This window comes from Phycodurus eques, chromosome 14, assembly GCF_024500275.1.
Source record: "Phycodurus eques isolate BA_2022a chromosome 14, UOR_Pequ_1.1, whole genome shotgun sequence".
In the NCBI taxonomy this organism is placed as follows: Eukaryota; Metazoa; Chordata; class Actinopteri; order Syngnathiformes; family Syngnathidae; genus Phycodurus; species Phycodurus eques.
In genome coordinates this window covers 295,550-316,202 of record NC_084538.1, presented here as the reverse complement: position 1 = coordinate 316,202, position 20,653 = coordinate 295,550, and the positions used below count along the sequence as shown (strand labels likewise).

General features: G+C 53.4%; 2 protein-coding genes across 6 annotated transcripts; one reads left to right on the top strand and one right to left on the bottom strand.

The window, feature by feature from the left end:
- Positions 1–35: 35 nt before the first annotated feature.
- On the top strand, positions 36–18,068 carry thbs3a (thrombospondin 3a). 5 transcript variants are annotated; one of them, XM_061695452.1, is made up of 23 exons: positions 39–551; positions 1,210–1,404; positions 1,496–1,752; positions 3,881–3,980; positions 4,046–4,072; positions 4,150–4,232; positions 4,801–4,852; positions 4,931–5,079; positions 5,160–5,297; positions 5,547–5,621; positions 5,783–5,935; positions 6,008–6,196; positions 6,232–6,339; positions 14,294–14,453; positions 14,581–14,699; positions 14,778–14,830; positions 14,966–15,147; positions 15,220–15,398; positions 15,488–15,536; positions 15,648–15,844; positions 17,374–17,546; positions 17,642–17,781; positions 17,863–18,068. In XM_061695452.1, the coding sequence occupies exons 1-23, from the start codon at positions 470–472 to the stop codon at positions 17,922–17,924; spliced, it is 2,922 nt and encodes a 973-aa protein (XP_061551436.1). In that variant the 5' UTR covers positions 39–469; the 3' UTR covers positions 17,925–18,068. The 5 variants fall into 5 exon arrangements, with proteins under 5 accessions (XP_061551433.1, XP_061551432.1, XP_061551436.1 ...); XM_061695450.1 differs by having other exon boundaries at positions 41–551; positions 6,008–6,118; XM_061695449.1 differs by having other exon boundaries at positions 36–551; positions 6,008–6,118; positions 14,581–14,830.
- A 537-nt stretch (positions 18,069–18,605) lies between these two features.
- LOC133413006 (tetraspanin-12-like) lies at positions 18,606–20,490 on the bottom strand. Its single transcript, XM_061696860.1, has 6 exons — positions 20,425–20,490; positions 20,284–20,362; positions 19,751–19,848; positions 18,996–19,193; positions 18,826–18,909; positions 18,606–18,761 (listed from the first exon to the last, which is right to left on the bottom strand). The coding sequence occupies exons 1-6, from the start codon at positions 20,488–20,490 to the stop codon at positions 18,606–18,608; spliced, it is 681 nt and encodes a 226-aa protein (XP_061552844.1).
- Positions 20,491–20,653: the final 163 nt, after the last annotated feature.

The following is a 20,653-nucleotide window of genomic DNA, read 5'->3' as shown; positions in this document are numbered from 1 at the left end:
CTCCAGCTGCACGCGTGACGCCTGGGCTCAGGAATGTGTGTGAGCGTGTGCGCGTGCGTTAACGAGCTGATCTGGAAACAGTTTGTTGTCGAGCTCGGGTCCAAAACGAAGGCCCGCCCCCTGCTGTGAGGACCGTTACCATGGCAACCGTTTACTCCAAACACCACTTGTGAATTCCCCTCTCCCCATCGATCGAGCTGACGTTTGATGGAGTCAGGTGACGATCGTCCACCCGCGGCGTGTGACGTCACGACACTCCTGCCCCCCCCGCGCCGAAAGAAGACTCGGACGTGGTGATGTGACGTCACATTTTCCTGCCCGGGTCGCGGAGCACTTGAAGCTGCTGCCGCTGATTTTCTTTTTCTTCTTTCTCATTACACAACTCGTCTTTTTCCCTTTTTCGTTTTTCTGCGTCACTGCATCACTTGCGCCTGCCAGGGTCCGAGCGCCTCAACTCGCTTGTCAGCCGATGAAGATGAAGATGAGGAAGATAACGTTCGTGCTGTCAACCATTTTGCTTTGCGCGGCGGCGCAACTTCCGGAGCAGCAAGGTACCAACACATCGTTGTGCTTTTGTCAGTTTTTCATCATCTTCACTTCTTCTTGATTGAGGGTGGTTTTGTGTGTGTGTGTGTGTGTGTGGGGGGGCGCAAACTTTGGGGGTGTTCAGCCCCTCCTGACGATGTCGCATGAAAACCTCGCGAACCTTACGCACCAAGTGCAACTTTTAAAAACTACTTTTGGTTCGCCAAAAACCACCGGCACGGCGAACAGGAAATGACTGAAGCATAGTGGGCCCAAGTGTTCAGCAAAAGCGAGGGAGAGGTTTTAATCCGTAAACATATTTACTACTGTAACATTGTACATAGTGTGAACAATATGGGAAAATAAAAAACGTCAATGTCATGAAGTTAACATGTGCCTCAAAAATAGACCTGAATAAATGCGACGAAACAAAGGTTTCTAAATGTTAAGTCGTAAAGATGATATGAAAATGTATTGTCCTTAACTATTACCTGTACCAGACAACCCAAAAATTGAAGCCAACGTTTGGTGATTTGTTTGCGTACCGCTGGTGGTGCTCCGACCGCACTTTGAGAACCCTGCACGACCTGGTCCAAAATGTTCCCCGAATGCAATTATGACGCACGTCGTTTGTGGCAAATTATTTTGTAATATCGAATGTGTCTCCCTCGGTCTGCTCCCCAGCGATGGACGTGCTGAGCGCTCAGGACTCCGAGCGCGCCGACCAGTTTTGGGGCGGCGCCGGCGCGACCGCCGACGTCTTTGTGGCGGCGGCCGTCCGCCTGCCGCCCAAGACGGGCGGAGTCCTCCTGGGCGTGTACGGGAAGCGCGACAACAGGAAGTACCTGGAAGTCGCCGTCACGGCCAAAATCAACAAAGGTGCGTAACCGCGAATTTTGTTTTTCATCACCACTTCCCGTCGGTCTCGCTCTCGGCGAGTTAGCGCTGCTCACTTTCTGTGTGCACGCAGTGTCGCTTCGCTTCTGGCGTCCGTCGGACGGTCGGGTTCACACGGTCAACCTGGCGAACGGCAACGTGTCGGACGGGCGACGCCATTCGCTGGTCATCCGTCTGGGCGACCTTCAGCGTGAGAGCGCGAGGGCGGAGCTCTACGTGGACTGCCGATTGGCCGACGCGGCAGATGGCGTGCCCCGTCCGCAGCCCCTCCCCCGGGAGGCGGACGCGGTGGAGATCCGACACGGACAGAAGGGCTACGCACGCGTACAGGTATGCTTGGCCACGCCCCTTAACGGTTCCCTATGAATATTAAGGAGACCGCGTGAGCGTTCGGAATCCTTATATCTGGTTATCTGGTATAGAAAGTCGGCCCTCGCCATATTTCACTTTCTGCGATGTTTCGGAGTTTTCGACTGTACATTTCTAACTTGACATCGCAAATGTTTCCCAATTTGGCGGCTGGAATTTTGCGGTGATCATCCGGATCCGGATCCGGATCCGGATCCAGCGCATTTTCCATGCTCTGGGACCCGCTCAGATTTGTGTAGACTGTGTTGCCTTGTCGGCCGGACATTTGGCTTCCCTGCAGAACCTCGTAGTCTCGCGGATTATATTTGCACGATGTCGCCGACCTACAGCGCTCGGCCGGCCTCTGTTAATTCGACCGAGATGCCAAAAAGACGAGATTAGCGATTCGTCCGTGTCCAACTTTAAAAGCTTTTTGACCGATGACTCCCCTACCGTATATAGGCCGCAATATAAAAATGCATACGCGGTTGCCCCTCACTATGTAGCGGTTCGCTTATTATTTTATTGTACAGTTCAGTTACTCAATTGGATGTTTCTCGTGAAGTCACGTAAATATAGCCTACCGCCACTCGTTAGAACAAATTGTAATCCGTAACGTGTGGTTTGGATAGAGGGAGGATGCAAGCAGCTGCTGGTGCTCTTTGAATCGCTTTCTTAAACAAACGGTCACAAACTAGTCCTCAAAAGCACCTTCTCAGCACATCTTCCAGTAGCCTCGACCGACGCCGTCACCGAACGCCGGAGCGGCTAACGCTACGGCCAGGAAACGGCGGAGTAATCCTAACCCCACGAGCCCAGACCCGCCATTTAAAGAGTCCCAGTTTCTTTGGTGTAGCGTGTGCGGAAGCGGAGCCCCCCTGGACAAAGGCGATAGCTGCACTCTATATGCATAATCTATTGGTTTGTGGTGGTGAAGTGTATGCGCTATCTAGAAATAATACCATAAATATTTGCTCAGTACTTAGCAGAGTTCGTCTTTGGCGGGGGTGGTCAGGAACGTAACCCGCGATAAGCGTATAGCGATCAGGGAGTCTCGGATTCACGGTTTCGCTACGTACAAATGTGAAATCGTTCATCATTCCCGACGACGGAGGGATTTTCAGTGGACATTTTAGGAACTGTCTCGGTTTTAGCGTATCAAAATCCCTATTTAGCGATCGGGAGCGAGTGGATGATTCCCAACCGGTGTGGTCACGATCCCAGAATTGCTACGCTTGCCATTTGCGGAGCAACCAATCTCAACGCAATCAACGCAAACTAGAACTAGTAGACATTCCACCACAGCTTCTTCCCTCTTGCCATCAACTTCTTAAACAGCTAACCTATAATTCCATGACAACAAGCTGGCAATTTTTTGACTTGAGTCGGTTGTCACATTTGTGTGGGGCCAACGATGTGTGACTCGTGCGCTCGCTGTCGTCGTCTCGCCACGCTGCGCTAGTTGCATATAGCGGCCACTCGTGCCAGAGTCGCATCTGCTCCATTTGCACACGGATCGAGGAGTATCTGCAACATTTGCGCAACCGACATCGTCCCAGATGATCGCGCTACTCGTCACTTTAAACCGCGTCCGCTCCTCGAAGTCTCGGCGCCCTTTGCACGACGGTCATTGCGCCGGACTATTGCAATAGGAGTCGTTCGAACTGCTCTAAGTGCTCGAGGACTCTGCATCTTTTTGCACCATTGTTTTTTGTCAATGTCTTGATGTCCCCAAAGTGTTCTGTAAATTGACCGTCTGTCGTACTCGAGCGGCTCCAACGACCGGAGACAAATTCCTTGTGTGTTTTGGACATACTTGGCAAATAAAGAGGATTCGGATTCGGATTCTGATCTCGTTTAGGAATTGCTCTTCCCGGGCCGCACGCGCGCAGACTTTGCAGGCGTTTCTAATTTGTCAGAAGCTTTTTGCGTACACAATTGGAGTGCTGTCTCCTTCCAAAAATTCCAAGAAATCACATAGTGAACCCTAACCCGATGAAAAGCTGGTACCGTGCTCTTTTTGCCGTCGAAATACCTCAGTTCGACACTGGCATCGGTACTTGGTGCAACACTACTCCCACCGCAACCGAACTTGCCGTTTGCCGCTCAGGGGGCCGTGGAGTCCCTTTGGTTGGCGCTAGGGGGCAGCGTGGCTCAAGCCGGCGCCCTGGTCGACTGTCCCTTTCAACGTGACTCCGCCCACAACTTAGGTGAGCGACACGCCCCGGCAGGTCACGTGACCCCCGGCCGCCTTCCTAACGTTTTTTGTTCGCAGCGAGCGGCGACCTGCACGCCGTCCTGGGTGAGTGCGACCGATCCGCGCCGATCGCTTTGAACGCCGACGATGTCGTCTGTTGACTGAGCTTTACTTCCTGTCAGCTGACCACGCCAAAGCTCTGATTGGACAGATGCTCCTCTTCAATCAGATGCTGGGGGAACTACGACAGGATGTCAAGGAGCAGGTGACGTGCGCGCACGCACGGAATACGCACACAAACACACAGATGATAACGCACACACATACAAACACGGCGGCCGACCGGTTCGAGCGTCGGCCTCACAGTTCTGAGGACCCGGGTTCGATCCCCGGCCCCGCCTGTGTGGAGTTTGCGTGTTCTCCCCGTGCCCGCGTGGGTTTTCTCCGGGCACTCCGGTTTCCTCCCACATCCCAAAAGCATGCATGCGAGGTTAATTGAAGACTCTAAATTGCCCGTAGGTGTGAATGTGAGTGCGAATGGGTGTTTGTTTGTATGTGGCCTGCGATTGGCTGGAAACCAGTTGAGGGCGTGTCCCGCCTCCTGCCCGATGACAGCCGGGATGGGCTCCGGCGCGCCCGCGACCCGCGTGAGGAGAAGCGGCTCAGAAAATGGATGGACGGACATACGAACATGCACATATGCACACACGTATACACGCGTGCCCAAACACAGACACGGACGCAATGATACAAACACACACGCATGCCGACACAGTGACACATGAAATGTTTTTATTTGCCTTTATTACACATACGTATGTGTGTGTGTGCAGGTGAAGGAGATGTCTCTGCTGAGGAACACCATCTTGGAGTGTCAAGTTTGCGGTGAGTTTGGAGTGTGCGTGCTTCAACTGAGGACCAGATTGAAACCATTCGTGTGTGTGTGTGTGTGTGCGTGCGTAGGTTTCCACGACGCGCGCTCTCGCTGCTCGCCCAACCCGTGCCACCCGGGCGTGGCCTGCGCCGACAGCCCGCACTTCCCGGGCTTCGCCTGCGGCCCGTGCCCGCCCGGCACCGTCGGGAACGGGACGCGCTGTCACGACGTGGACGAGGTTAGCTCACGCGCACACGCGCGCGAACGCGCGCACACGGAGGAGGAAGTGACACGTTTTGCGATCCCCGCGGCGGCCAGTGCGAAGCGCAGCCGTGCTTCCGGCCGTCGGCCTGCGTCAACACGGACGGTGGATTCCGATGCGGCCCGTGTCCTCCCGGCCTGCGGGGGGCGCCGCTCGCCGGCACCGGACTGCGCTACGCCAAGACGCACAAGCAGGTCGCGCACGCACACGCGTCGGCAACGCCGGGCAGGAAGGGGAGGGTCTCATGGTGTGTGCGTGTTTGTGTTGAAATGTTTGTGTGTTTGTATGTTTGAGTATGTTTTTTTGTGTACATGTTAGTGTGTGTTTGTTATTGTCTGTGTGTATTCATGTACGTGTGTTTGCTTGTGTGTACACGTGTGTGTTTGTGTTACTGTCTGTATTTGTGGAGGTTTCTTTGTGTTTGTGTGCGCGTTGTTTTCCAGGAGTGCGTGGACATCGACGAGTGCGTCGAGGTCGCCGACGCGTGCGTCCAAAACTCGGCGTGCACCAACGCAGTGGTGAGTCGATGGCAAGCCCCGCCCCTTCGCGCCTGGCGCTGACGTGACTCTATTTTGAAAATCGACTTCCTGCCTGGGCGCCGCTTTATTGCGAAAGGCTCGCGCGGGCGCCGGCAGGGCGACGTCCGTGTGTGACGTTGTCGTCGTTTCGCTCCTGCCAGGGTTCATTCCGGTGCGGCGCCTGTAATGCCGGTTACCTTGGCAACCAAACAGTCGGCTGCTTCCCCCGCAGCTCCTGTGCCACGTTGACCTTTAACCCCTGCGACACCCACGCCGACTGCGAGATCGAAAGGAACGGCGTGCCGTCCTGCACGGTGACACACGCGCATGCGAGTTCTATGAATGTTCAGTTTCCGTCACATGCTAACGCGCCCGCACGCGTGTAGTGTAAGGTGGGTTGGGCCGGTAACGGCAACACGTGCAGCGCGGACACGGACCTGGATGGCTACCCCGACCGCTCGCTGCCCTGCCTGGACAACAACAAACACTGCAGACAGGTCCTCGTGCTCCTCTTCCTCTTCATCATCCTCATCGTTCTCCTCTTCGTCTCCACGCCGTCAACGGTGTCATCAATGGCGAGCAACCACGTGACGAGCGTCGTGTCCATCAGGACAATTGTGTGTCGACTCCCAATTCAGGTCAGGAGGACGCTGACAACGACGGCATCGGGGACCAGTGTGATGACGACGCGGACGGAGACGGCATCAAAAACGTGGAGGTGTGTGTGTGTGTGTGTGTGTGTGTGTGTGTGCGTGCGCGCGCGCGCGTGCGTGCGTGCGTGCGGTCACTAGGGTTGGGCGTCGAGAATCGAGAACCGATTGGAACCGGGCCTAACGTTCCGGTTCTCCCGGAATGGTTCAAATGTCAAAATTTCAGTTCCCAGTTTCGATGCCTACTCCGCCGGCCCGAAGAATGGCGAAAAACCAACAAAGAAGAAGAACGTGCACCAAGACGTGCTTGTGCCCGACGGCGGTGGCGCCAAACACGAGTGCGTCTTAACTTTGTTCAAATGAACGACCGGTCGCCTCAGTGCAGCACTTGGAAGAAGGTGACGTTGTGCGAAGGAGGTTCCTTCACGATGTGTAGAAGTCTGACAGCCGACACCGCGCGCAGCCAAGTCAACTCAACTCTCAGTCAATTGGAAGAGTGAAAAATGAAAATACGTCGATGCCAACATTGAGACAGCTAACAAGGTCAACGGTTGCTTGCGCTTTTGCGCTGATGGTTTCTAGCGCTTATTTGAGTCTTCAAACCAACGTAAGCGCCGATGACAGAAAACAAAAGAGGCAAAACTGCAGCGTAGCAACTTTACATCACAATGCATCGGGACAAAATCCCCATCAACGTCTCACAGTATCACAAACGCTCACCTTGTGCCTCGTCCGTGGGTAAGGAAAGGAATCAACGTTTTACAGCTTTTGGTTGCAGGCATTAAAAAATAATACAAATCCAAAAACCACCGGTGCCGTGGCAAAATGCTGAGTTCCAGTGCTTACCCTTCAAAATAAAAGGCTGCGAGCTTAAAACGGGACCGTCAAGTTCAAACTTGCACATAGAAACCGTTTGACGTGATGAAACGGTCCCAAATAACTTTGAACAAGGCGATATTTAACTCTTAGCTGAAACATGAATTCATGAATATTAAGTCAATCGGGTTGGTTCCGCACACATTGCCATTGAGTTCATAGGTTTGCTTTTGATACCGGTTAGCAAGAACCCCGAGTCAAACGTTCATTTTAGTCTCCGCTGCGGGCCGCTAAGAAAGTGGATGTTCATAATTTGGACACCCTTTATTTAAAACCTGCAAACCATTTTGACCCAGCCCCCTAAAAGAATCGGAATCGAGAATCGTTTGGAAGCGGAATCGAAATAAGGAAACCGAATCGCTCAAATTCAAACGATGCTCAAACCTACTGGTCACGCGATGTGTTATCAATAATGTCATGTGTAGGAGTGGTATTGATACGAATTTCGCAATTTCGATTCGTTATCTAGTCTCTTATCAATGGAGATTTTTTTTCATGCGATAAGTTTCCGGTAAGCGATGCCCTCGAGCTGAAGGAGGAGTCCTCCGGAGCCTTTTTCGCCCGTGGGACTCCGGAGGTACCGGCGGGCCAAGCGGAAAGCAACTTTGATGGTCGCTGAGGCAAAAGGAGGAGTCGGCTGAGGTCGTAGAGAACGACTTTTGGACGGCTTTGAGGAAATTCTGGTCCACCGTCCCACGTCTCAGGCGACGCAGTGGGGACGGGCCGCCGCTGACTTCAACCCAGGGCGTTGTGAGTCGGTGGGAGCTCCTCAATTCTACCCACACCCCTTCCCTTCCAGGAAGCGTATGGGGACTCTGAGGTGGGCTCTCCCGTCTCGGGGATCGACATCGGGGACAGTGCCTCCGGATTGGCAGACTGGTGCGGGGGACCGGAGGGTGCGTTCCAACGACAGGGAGTTCACACTCCTCAGCCTCCCCGGTAAGGTCCATTCATAGGTTCCGGAGGGGAGGGTCCGTCGGTAAATCGAATCTCAGATTCAGGAGGAGCAGTGTGGTTTCTGTCGTGGCCGTGGATTACGCTAACCCTGGACCGCTACGCCCTCGGCGGGGTCCTCCAGGGCGCGTGGGAGATGGCCCGACCGGTCGACATGTGCCTCGTGAACTTGGAGAAAGCGTTCGACCCTGTCCTGTGGAGGATGCTCCGGGAGGAAGGGTTACCGGACCCCCTGATACGGGCTGTTCGCTTCCTGTGCGACCGGCGTCAGACTTTGGTCCGCATTGCCGGTAGTGTGTTGGATTCGTTTGTAGTGAGAGTTGGACTCCGCCAAGGATGTCCTTTGTCACCGCTTCGGTTCATTACCTTCATGGACAGAATTTCTTGCTGCAGCCGCGACACTGAGGGGGTCCATTTGGGTGACCTCGGCATTGTGTCTCTGCTTTTCGCAGATGATGTAGTCCCGCAGGCTTCATCGAGCCGCAATCTTCAACTCTCGCTGGAGCGATTCGCAGCCGGTTGTGAAGCGGTTGGGATGAAAATCGGCACCTCCAAATCTGCGTCCGTGGTTCTCAATCGGAAAAGGTCGTTGATCTTTTGTCGCTCGAAGACATGTCTCACGTCCCGTTTGGGAACGGTCAATGCAGAAGGGGGCGTCAGAGGAGTGACGGCGGTCGTCGGTGGCACGGCTAGGGAGGTGCGGGGCGGGAAAGGGTCCTTTTCATTTGTTTTTCTCCATCCGTCCATTTTCTACCGCTTATCCGAGGTCGGGTCGGGTCGCGGGGGCAGTAGCCCGGGAACGCCTCGGGATCCCCCCCGGAAGAGCTGGACGAAGTGGCCGGGGAGAGGGAGGTCTGGGCGTCCCCGGGCCGGCCGAAAGACCTGTTCTCTCCGGCGTGTCTTCGGTCGTCCCCGGGTTATCCTCCCGGCGGGACGTGCCCGCGACACCTCACCGGGGAGGCGTCGGGGGGGGATCCGAATCAGACGCCCCGGCCGCCTCATCCGGCTCTCCTCTGAGATCCTCCCGGATCGCCCGGTCTCTAAGGGAGAGGCCGGACACCCCGCGGAGGAAACTCATTTGGGGCCGCTCGTATCCTGGATCTCGTTCTTTGGCTCACGTGACCGTAGGTGAGGGGAGGAACGGAGATCGAGCGGTGAATCGAGAGCTTCGCCTTTCGGCTGAGCTCCTTCTTTACCGCGACGGATCGATACGAGGAGGAGTTCAAGTGTCTCTTTTTTCCCCCCAAATATTTCTTGTTTGGATTTTCCAACACAAATAGCCAGTAACGCACGATGCACAACAGGAAGATGGAGTCAGAATAAGACAACAGGCAATGCTTCCTTGCGGTGTGTCAAAAAGAGCATCAAATGCTCCAACTCGAAACAGAAGTAGCTGGGGCGTGAGCAGGCTGCGTAGCGACCCTTTTTCCACCCTCGACTCCTCAGCAACAACAACACGTACACGGACTTATTTCCGCTTTGGGATTTCCGGCTTCTGATGATACAGTTTCCGGGACAACCTCCGGTCGGGGGGATTTCCGGAGGATTTCCGCTCCTATTACCGGGGACGTCACTTCCGATGACGTCAACGCTTCCAGCCTAAGGTCATAATGGTCACGCCCCCAAATCTCTGGCGAGTTTACAGGTTTGCATAAAAATCTAAACAAGTATCGTTCACCGATTTGGGGTCGGTCCCGACTGCGCCGAGTGATGATTTCATCCTGGGAATTAGTCTCGAGAGGCCCGACGAGCGAGATGTCTGCCAGCTTCGTCTCCCCTTTCAAAGTAAGATCGCGTCGTCCTCCGCGGTTTTGGCTGCGCCCTCGCCGTCGTTGACACAAGGTCGGATTCAGCCTGACGTTTAAGGCGTTTGTCGTAAAGAGCGGCTGTCGGGGCAACAGCGTATCGTGTATCAGTTCTAGATCGCCGATCCGATAAGCGGATCAGCCTCCCGTCTCTGCTTTTCTTAGCCGAGAGGCAAACGAGATGGCTTCCCCCCTTCAAGTACGTCTTGCACGCCTCCCTCCCGCTTTCAAAAGATCGGGGAGGTCGTTGATCTGAAAAAAGCCGATTATTTCTTTCCGAAAAAAAGGTTTCAAACGTTGGTCGTTCATTAGAAAGTGAGAAAGTTTCCACTGAATATTTGGAACTCGCGCTCCGGGAATTCAATGTCTCTCGAAGTGGGAGCGGGATCGGACATCGCTCTACTGTGGTACTCGCTGGCGTTTACCCAGTCTGATAATCTATTGTCGACGAAAAACAACTCCTTCCTATCAACGGAGGAACGGACACGGGGAGAAGGATGAAGAAAACCCTTTGTTGGATGCATGTAGGAGCCTCCAAGTGTCACTTGGGCCAAGCGACTGCTTTCAGTGCGTTGGCCCAAGATAAGATAAAGTCAGGAATTTAGGAGAGGACCTATCCAAAGCGGGATCCCGGATCAGGTTAAAAGCGCCGCCGACCATCGGGTGATGGCAATCTCTGTCGAGAAGGGAGGTGAAGAGGTGGCGTAGACGCTCACCGGGAGAACTGGAACATTAAGCGGTGCCGTGAAAGACATTTGGGTCTTCGCTAGATTTTGTAGGTCCGGGAGATGTATTTTGGCCGATAATCCGAGCCCCGCCTCTCGCCCTTGCGGAAAACACGTGACCCGTCCAGGATCTCTTGAGGCGAGCGACATCGGAACTCGTAGGGTGAGTTTCTTGAATCAAATCAGCATCCCTTGTAAGTACTCTGTCCCTCTTTGCCATCCCATTGATTCCCTCGACGTTCCGTGCCACCAACCTGCGGCCCTGCTTTTGGGGCGCATTAGACGTTACTCACCCATTTGTAGGCCGGCGTGACGTGACGATGCGCTGTGGGAATGCGGACGGGAGGGAGGAGCAAAAAAACAACAACAAAAAACCCTGACAGCACACATACGTACGCGTGTCGCTTCCCGTCTTTATTCATAGCCACCAACTCATCCAATCCCATACCGTCCTTACTCCCACGAGATCAAATGTGTAACCCTCCTGTTATCATTTCAACAAACAAGTCAAACTACTCCAACTTGACAGCCCGTCATACAATTGACCCAAATATAAACTACTGGCAACAAACGATGCGACCGAATCAGACGCAGGCGTGCGTGCGCCAATGAAGGCGAGCAGAATAACCGAACAGAAGCCATTGAAAGATGCACATTCACATTTGGAGACGCTTGTATTGTAGCAGCGAGCGAGGCAGGCAGCCGAAAAGTCTGTGACAGTGACTGTGCTAGCTGCTAACAGTTTTTGTTCGACCGAAGACCGCCAAACCTGGACATTTAAGTCAAATGATCAAGCGGACGTTGATTTCAGGAAAGCAGTCGCTCCTTGGATTGACCAAAAGCTTTTTTATTCGCGTCTTTCTCGGTGAGTTGAAGCCTTGCCGGGTAGAGCGGAGCCGAGCGGAGGCCCGGTCCGTATCGCTTAGCCGTGACTGCGCGTCGCTCCGTGACGTGCGACGAGTAACCCTCGTAGATACGAACCCGCGAGTCCCGACACTCGAGGTCGGTCGTCCTCTCGCGGGCCTCCCGGACGATCGATTCGGTGCCGACGAAAGCCCGCGATCGCCGGCCCGGGATCGTCCCCCTGCCGTGGGTTAGCGGCAAGGCTACAGTGGGCCCGGTCCAATTCTGGCGGAGTCAGGAGCGGCTCGCCTCCAAATATCTCCGTCGGGACCTGGGGGGAAAAAAGGTCGGGGGCTCTGGACCTTCCGCAGACTCCGGTAGGTCAATAATATGAAAATTATTGCGCAGACTTTGCCCCTCCAAGTCTGGGGGAATGCTAATCTGGCTAGCCGCAGTGGATGGGTCATCGTTCTGAATGTCCTTTTCTTTCTTCTTCTTTTCTGAAGGCCATGGAGTATATTAGGGCTATTTGCGCCAATACCTCAAAGTCTGGTCGAGTACGGGTCGTAAAAAGGATTTATTAAGTCGGGTTCGACGCGGGAGCGCGCGATGCGTGCGTCTACTCCATTCGCCTCTCCACCGGAAGTCGGCTGCGTCCTTTTCCAAATCTGCAGGAGGAGCTATTCAAACGGTCAGTCGGCCCGTCCCTCGTTGTCGTCCGCTTGGAGGGGTGGTCTCCCGTAGTTAGGGTCGGGCATCGTTGGAATTGAGCGATTCCGGTTCCTTATTTCGATCGCGGGTAGACATGACCTCATGAACGGTCGACTCGGGGTTCTCGAAAACCAGTATCGCTATCAAAGGTGCGGAACTAACCCAATTGACTTAATATTCATGAATGAATGTTTCAGCTCAGAGTTAAATAAAGCATTGTTCAAATAAAAGGCTTGTAGCCTTTTATTTTGACGGGTACGCACCAGAACTCAGCATTTTGCCACGAAAGGTAACTTCACACAGCACCGGTGATTTTGATTTTATTTCTTTAATGGATGGAACCAAATGTTGTAAAACGTTGCTTCCTTTCCTTAGCCGCCGATGAGGCGCGAGGTTAGTGTTTATGATAGTGTGAGGCGTTTGTGTGAATTTTGTCCCAATTCATTGTGATGTAAAGTTGCTACGGTGACGTTTTGGCTCAATGTTAGAAAACAACCGCCAAAAGCCAGCCGACCGTTTACCTTGTCGGTTGTCTCAATGTTGGCATCGACATATCGTATTGTTCCGTTCACCCAGTTGGCTTCACCGAAGCGCCGCGCGGCGTAGGCTGAGGCTCGGCGCGGACTCGGGAGGGAGCGCGTCCGACGCTACGCATCGTGAAAAAACCCCCTTTGCGCAATCTCATCTCATTCCGAGTGTCGCGCTGAGGCGACTGGTCATTCATTTGAACAAAGTTAAGACGCACTTTTGTTCGCCGCCGTTGGGCACCGGCACGTCTTCGTGCGCGTTCTTCTTCGTTGGTTTTCGCCGCTTCTTCATTGGTTTTTGACACTCCTCCTCCGGGTTCGGAGGACTAGGCATCGAAACCGGGAACCGAAATGTTTTAATTTGAGCGATTCCCGGAGAACCGCGACGTTAGTCCCGGTTCCAATCGGTTCTCGACTCTCGATGCCCAACCCTACCTGTAGCATGTTAACGTTTGTAGGCCTCGCTACGCCGACGAGGGATCGTTAGCAGCAAACGGGGCAGTTGGACGGCGTAAGGGGCACCTGTGGAGAAGGTTGCTTCCTGAAGTCCACGATCATCTCTACCGTCTTGAGCGTGAAAGTGTCCTTTTGAAATCCGCAGTAGAAGGTATTCAGCCAGTCCTTTATTGTTGACCGCTTGGGGGGCTGATCGCTTGTAGTCGGTCAGTGATTGTAATCCTCGCCAAACTGATGCAGAGTCGTTTGCAGCAAGCTGGTTTTCCAGCTTTTCTGCATAATTTGTCTTTTGTCAGTTGGTTTCTTGCCCGACTGTCAGGGCTCCGTCCCCACTCCGATAGGCGTCCTCTTTAGCCCGGCTTAAGTTGACGAAGTTTGGCGGTGAACCACGGACACGCAAAATGTCTTTGTTGGTACGCACGCAGAAACTGATGTCGGACGTGACACTGTCCGTGTATTTACCCAGGCTGTCAGTTGCTTCAAAGACACTCCAGTCTGTGTCGTCGAAACGGTCTTGAAGTTCCATCTTTGCTCCATTGATCCACCTCTTCACTGTTTTCAGCACAGGATTCGTGCCTGTGTGTCGGTATTAAGTGAATTAAACGGTGATCAGACGGGGCCGATGCTTCAGGGGGAACAGCACGGTACGTTTCCTTCAGTGTGGTATAGCAGCGGTCTAGAATGTTATTTTCCCTGGTGGGACAGTCAATGCGTGCCACTTCGCGGTTGAGTTTTGCTTCGTTGAAGTCTCCATGAATAATGAGGGACGAATCTGGGTGCTTTTTTTTTTCAAGTTGGTTTACTTGGTCCGCTAGCGTTTGTGGCGCGGTGCTTGTGTTAGCCTCGGAGGGGAATGTAAACGCCGGCGGGTATAGATGAAGCAGACTTGCGTGGTGGATAGAATGACTTACAGTTCAAAAACTGCGACTCCAAGTCCGGGCTGCAATGTGTACACCGTTTTCCGTTCGTGTAGAAGCATATTCCGCCACCTTTGGGTTTCCCTGATAACTCGGTGCAGTCGGAGACCGGGCGGCGGCACGGCGTTGTCGGAGATGCGTTCACTAAGCCGAGTCTCCGTGAAGCGAAGCGTCCTGTGACAAGTATGTCGCTTTGCGTGCGCGGCAGGACAACTGCCGTCTGGTTCCCAATAAGGACCAGCAGAATTCCGACAGCGACTCGTTCGGCGACGCCTGCGACAACTGCCCCAACGTGTCCAACGGCGACCAGACTGACACGGACGGAAACACCAGAGGAGACGCCTGCGACCTGGACATCGACGGAGACGGTACCCGAGTGCAAACGGCATACGAGCAGCGCGCTGAAATTCGACTTGACTCACGACGTGTGTGTGTGTGTGTGTGTCTGTGTGCGTGTGCGTGCGTGCGTGCGTGCGCGCGCGCGTGCGTGTTCAGGCATTCCAAACGTGCTTGACAATTGTCCCAAGGTTCCTAATCCCATGCAGACAGACCGAGATCGCGACGGCGTTGGAGACGCCTGTGACAGTTGCCCCGAACTCAGCAACCCTACGCAAGTACGCGCGCGCGCGCACGTACACACATCTGTTCTATCGTGTTGTTTTGGTCATCCTTGCCATCTTTTTGTTTTTCAGACTGATATAGACGACGACTTAGTGGGAGACATTTGTGACACCAACCACGACACGTATGACACACGCACACGTTTGGTTTTGGGTTTCAACTGAAATCTACATCAATGTATAAACGAACAAGATTGGAAAAGTAAGCCGTAGGAAAAGAATGCGAACGAGGACGTTCCAACGTGGCGCGTTGTGTTCAGGGACGGCGACGGCCACCAGGACAACCGCGACAACTGTCCCGACATTCCCAACAGTTCTCAGTTAGACTCGGACAACGACGGCCTCGGAGATGACTGCGACCCGGACGACGACGACGACGGCGTCCCGGACCGCAGAGACAACTGCAGACTCATCGCGAATCCTCACCAGCAGGACTCGGACTGTAAAAATAACCAACTACAATCCGCCTCGTATGTGCGCGCGTGTTGACCTGCTTTCGTGTGCACGTGTGAAGTGAACGGCGTCGGCGACGTGTGCGAGTTGGACTTCGACAACGACGCGGTTCGGGACGCGCTGGACGCGTGTCCCGAGAGCGCCGAGGTGACGCTGACCGACTTCCGAGCTTACCAGACAGTCGTTTTGGACCCCGAGGGCGACGCCCAGATCGACCCCACCTGGGTGGTCCTCAATCAGGTCGGCCGCCGGCTCCTCCCGGTCAACTTCGTCTTCGGGATTCCGTGCCGATGCCGGACGCCGTTCACCTCGTTCTTATTGCTCGATAGGGTATGGAGATCGTCCAGACGATGAACAGCGACCCGGGCCTGGCCGTCGGTACGTCCGTCACAGGACCACGGAAACGGAACGATAATGATACTCATAGTTATTAGGATTAATATTACAATACAACAACCTGTGTGTGTGTGTGTGTGTGCGCGTGTGCAGGCTACACGTCGTTCAACGGCGTGGACTTTGAAGGAACTTTCCACGTCAACACGGTGACGGACGACGACTACGCCGGCTTCGTGTTCTCCTACCAGGACTCGTCCAGTTTCTATGCCGTCATGTGGAAACAGACGCAGCAAATCTATTGGCAGACGCGACCGTTTAGCGCCATCGCAAGCCCCGCCCTCCACCTCAAGGTAGTACTCCGGTCCTGGGCGATTCTTTTGAACCGGGGGCCACGTGACAAATCTGAACTGCGGTCAATTACTTGAACTTTTTTCCTTCTTAATAATCATTGTCTTTCATTGTTAAAAAAAAAAAAAAAAGGAAAAAGACAGAAAAGTGTAAACTATGTATTTTAGTAGCTGCTGCTACTAATCAGACTAAGGATGTTCTCTAAATATTTCAATGTATGAATTGCGGTTGCGAACAAAGAGGGAAACGGGTGGAAAGTAGTTTTCGGGGGCGGAGTCAAATACAAGCAGTGAAAGTCGCGAAGCGGTCCGGCAGAAGTGTCAACGGGTTCCATCTGAACATCAGGTGAAGGGCGAAGGAACCGTGTTCACGTCACTCTCGGCTGTCTTGCAATGGCCTCGGAAACTCAACGTGCAGCGATTGCGACACGGATGAGATGAGAGTGGGGCTTCATTCAAACGTTCCCTCGTTTGTCTTGAGAGAAGCAGCGACTTCCTCATGAAAGCCTTCGCCGTGCTCTACGTGCCACGCAAAACAAAGGCCGTTTTGCATTTACCTGCATGAAGACGGCGCTTCCTGCCGTCCCTCTCGTCGACTGCACGGAAGATGGGTAGCTCGCGTTCACCGCAACCCTCATCCAGAGCCAGGGAAAAATAGTTCCAGTGGAAAGTTCTGTTCTTCAGCTGAAGCTCAATATTCCCCGCGATGTGTCCGACCCTCCTGGCTCCGGTGTGTCGGCAGAGGGTCTCGTCGTCAAATGCTCGCTCCCCTTATCTCTGCACAAATCAGGGCAGCGGTGTCCGCCAAACTGCCCGTCAGAAAACGCTTGACTTTTTTGGGGCGATTTTGTGAGATGATGATGATGATGATGATGATGATGATGATGTAACTTGTCTTGAAAACTGCAGTTTTCTCAAAGGTCCCTGCCTTTGCTAGCAAAACCAAGTCCTTGGCGCGCGCTCCCTCAGTCAAATTCTTGTATTTTCCCTCGTGTTTGGTGACACGGCAGCGATTCAGTTTAGTCCTTGCACACGGGTCAGGTACCCGTGTGCCGCAAACCGCACACGACTTCGGTCAATAAATATTTAGCGCTCCGTTATCTTGCGGAATACGCAGCATTCGGTATCGACTTTTCCTTTTTCACCACGGGCTGACACTTTTACGGGATAGCCGCCCGGCAAGCGCTAGCTCGCCGAATCACGTGCGGACACGGCCGGCGTTTCAAAATACAAATACTCGTTCGCTTTCCTTTTTGAGAGACGGGGACGACCGAAGGCGCCCGTGTAATGCCCCGGCCTGTACTATTTGCACTCTGCTCTACTCAGACTCGACCGACTACTCCAACCCTGTCTCGACTATTCTAGAACTCTCCTCTCCGCCAACTCCTCTGTTGTGACTAGTTTTGCCGCTAACCCTAACCCTTCTACTCTCTACGCTAGTGCGTCTCTAATGTTTGGAGTGCTGTCCGTGGTGTCATCCGGTGTCGCGCTGTTAGCGTGTTAGCATGACCGTGCGCACGTGTGCCGGTTAGGCGGTGAAGTCGAGCACGGGTCCGGGCGAGTATTTGAGGAATGCGCTGTGGCACACGGGCGACACGGGTGGCGAAGCGACGCTTCTGTGGAAAGATCCCCGGAACGTCGGCTGGAAGGACAAAACGTCATATCGCTGGCAGCTCAGCCACCGCCCGCAGGCCGGATACATCAGGTCAGTCGGGAACACACGGATGCTAGACTAGCATGCTCGCCGTCAGTCACGTGGAACGCTGACGCCGACCTAGCACGTGTTGTGCCCCGCTCCAGGGTTCGTCTGTTCGAGGGCTCCGACGTGGTGGCCGACTCGGGCGTGGTGATTGACGGCACCTTGAGGGGGGGCAGATTGGGGGTCCTCTGCTTCTCCCAGGAAAATATCATCTGGTCCAACCTGCGCTACCGCTGCAACGGTAACGACGACGACGACGACACGCACACAGATTGTAGTATTAGCATTAGCATTAGCGTGTGCTCTGTCGTCGTGCTTTCAGACACGCTTCCCGAAGACTTCCACGCACACGGCCGGCACGTAACGATGCACGTCCAAGTGTGAACGCGCGCGCAGGACGGAGCCTGCGGCGGGAGGGAGGCGGGGCCGCACCGGAGTGATCGGCTGTCAATCGAAGGACAAACTTGAATGAATGGCGTAAATCCGTTTCGGGCGTAGTCTTGTCGTCCTATAAAAGAATAAAGCCACCGAGGAAGTTTGTCATTCTTTGAATACAAACATGATGACATCGTCAATGACATGAGATGTCGCAAAGAATTTGAACGTAAAAGTCATGCGTTTTTATTTCCATTTTATTTGATGTTTTGACAGATTTGCATATTTGACGAGCTCATGAGATGACTTTTGATGTTCGAATGAAAACCAAAATTGGGTGACATCTGGTCCAGCTGCGATGATTGACAAGATGGGCCAACGACGGCATGAACGGCGCCTGAAAAGCCGGCCAATGACATGAGAGTAGAGTCTAAGCAGAAGAGGGTCGGAGTCCGAGTAGAACAGAGTCACGTAGAGTCAGAGTAGTATGGAGTCAGAGTACAATAGAGTCGGGTAGAGCCAGTAGAGCAGAATAGAGTCCGAGTAGTCAGGTGCAGGAAGTTGACGCTTGGCAGGATGCTTTCCCAAAAAAGGGGGGCGTGTCCTGGGATGTCACTCTTGACAAGGCAGGTGGAAGCTCCGCCCCTCGGTTCCTGTCTGATGTTGTGAATCGCCACAACGGCCGGAAGTTCAAAAGTCGACTGGCCTACTTGGGACCCAGTGGGCGGAGTCAGCATCATCACTGCGGGTGGCTGTGTGACCTACGTGGGCGTGGTCAGCGTCCGTCATCTTATTGGTCGTCCTCAAAATCCTCCAGAGTTCCACGGCCAGCGCCAACTGCAGGACCTGACGGGAAGCGCGTGACGACGGCCGCACCGCTACCCACAACGCGTCGTCGCCGCCTGCTCACCTGCGCCACCATCAGGCAGACGTCCGCACCCACGATGGTCACGATGTTCTCGTGCAGCCAATCGCTGAGCTGCTCGCCGCAGCCCTTAACGCAGCCTAGCGTTAGCATCATTAGCATTAACTCACAAACATAGAAAACACAGTCCGGCGTACGTGTGTGTGCATGTGCACCTGCGTGTGAGTGCGGTTGGCGTGTGCAATGGCGTGCGGGACGTTGAGGTCAGGCGAGCACCAGGGCGTCGATTCCAAGTTACGTCGATGCGAGCGGAAACATGAGCAAGGAAGCACGCGCGTCGCGCTCGTGTTGAGCATCTGGACGAAGGAATTCCGCAGCCAATCGGAGGAGTCGGTGAGGCCGCAGCACGCCCCCTGCAGCCAGAGAGCAGTGTTACACTTTTAAGGCCTTGTCACTCATCTCCCAGTCCGTAATCACAAAATAGCCATTTTTTTATATGGTGGACATAGATAGTTCTTAAAATGTCTCTTGAAAATCTGCGCTGAAACAATTAATCGAGTGACAGCTGATCTAGCCAACAGAATCTAAATAAATAACTCTTTACGTTCGCAATTATTCATCATTCCCGACTTTCAAACTCATTTTTGGCCACGTTGCAGTAATGGTTCCACTCGGAGGGCCGTTATGGCTGCAAACCAATATGATTGCGTCATATTATTTCATATTCACAAATTAATGGATAATTACTTTTGAAATCAGAAGCCAGTAAAAACTGTTTGTTCAACTACAGTATGAATCCATTTTATTTTAAAAGGGGGGTTGGTAACAAAAAATGCTTGCAATATCTCAATATTTGTAAAAGTGAAGCCAATTTGCAATTTTGGTATTTTAGCAAGAAACACATAGTGGATGCACACACCCACAGGCCACATAAAATGACCTAGTGGGCCGGATCTGGCCCTCGGGCCACCAGTTTGACACCCGTGCAGGAAGGTGAGTGAGCAGAAAGCCCGGCCGGCGGGGGCTGCTTGGGGTCAGCGACGCTGTCCACCGCGGTGGAATGCAGAACTTGGACGTAAGCGGACGCGGAAGGCTGTTCGGTAGCGGAGCTCGCCGCACGCGTGTTCACGACTCACAACCGAAGAGCTTGCTGAGAGAGAGATCGAGGTAGGTTTTTGGGGGTTTTCTTTTTAAATCTCCCCACCTTTCCTGGTGTACATGACAACAACAACCCATAGTCCTTCGGTGAATGTGTTGAGTGAACGTGAACCTCAGGGATGGATCATTAAATGAATGAGGAAGCACTTGAATGAGTTTGTGAAAAAGAATCGCACGGTTCGGTGAACGAATCTTTTTAATGAACTGATTCGATTGATTCAGTACACTCAAAAGAACTGCCGTGCACATCGCTACTGTGTGACATCGTGATGACGTTTACTCACAATCAGCCTACACAAGTAAGCGATGTTGTGAGAAGATGCCGACGTGGCCTTTGAGCGTTACCGGAAGAAACGGCGCCGATGAGGCTTCCTGAGTCAAAGCAGATCCAAACGCCACAACAGGCCACACCCAAACCCAGAGCCTGCACACAGGTCAAAGGTCAGGCGGCATCGGCAGGGGAAATGAAGACTCGTTCCGACTCACCAGAAGGACGAAGCTCAGAAAAAGCAAGAAGAACTTCACGACGTCAACTTTCACCTCCAACTTCATCGCCGTCGGATCTTCACACAAAACACACGCACACACTTCCTGGTACATTTAGACTTCCTGATTGGCAGTGAACTTTAACCTCTGGTCTCCATGGACGCATGCTGAACTTTGGACATTGTGAAAAGCAGCACACACATAACACACGTGTCATAATATAAAAGTA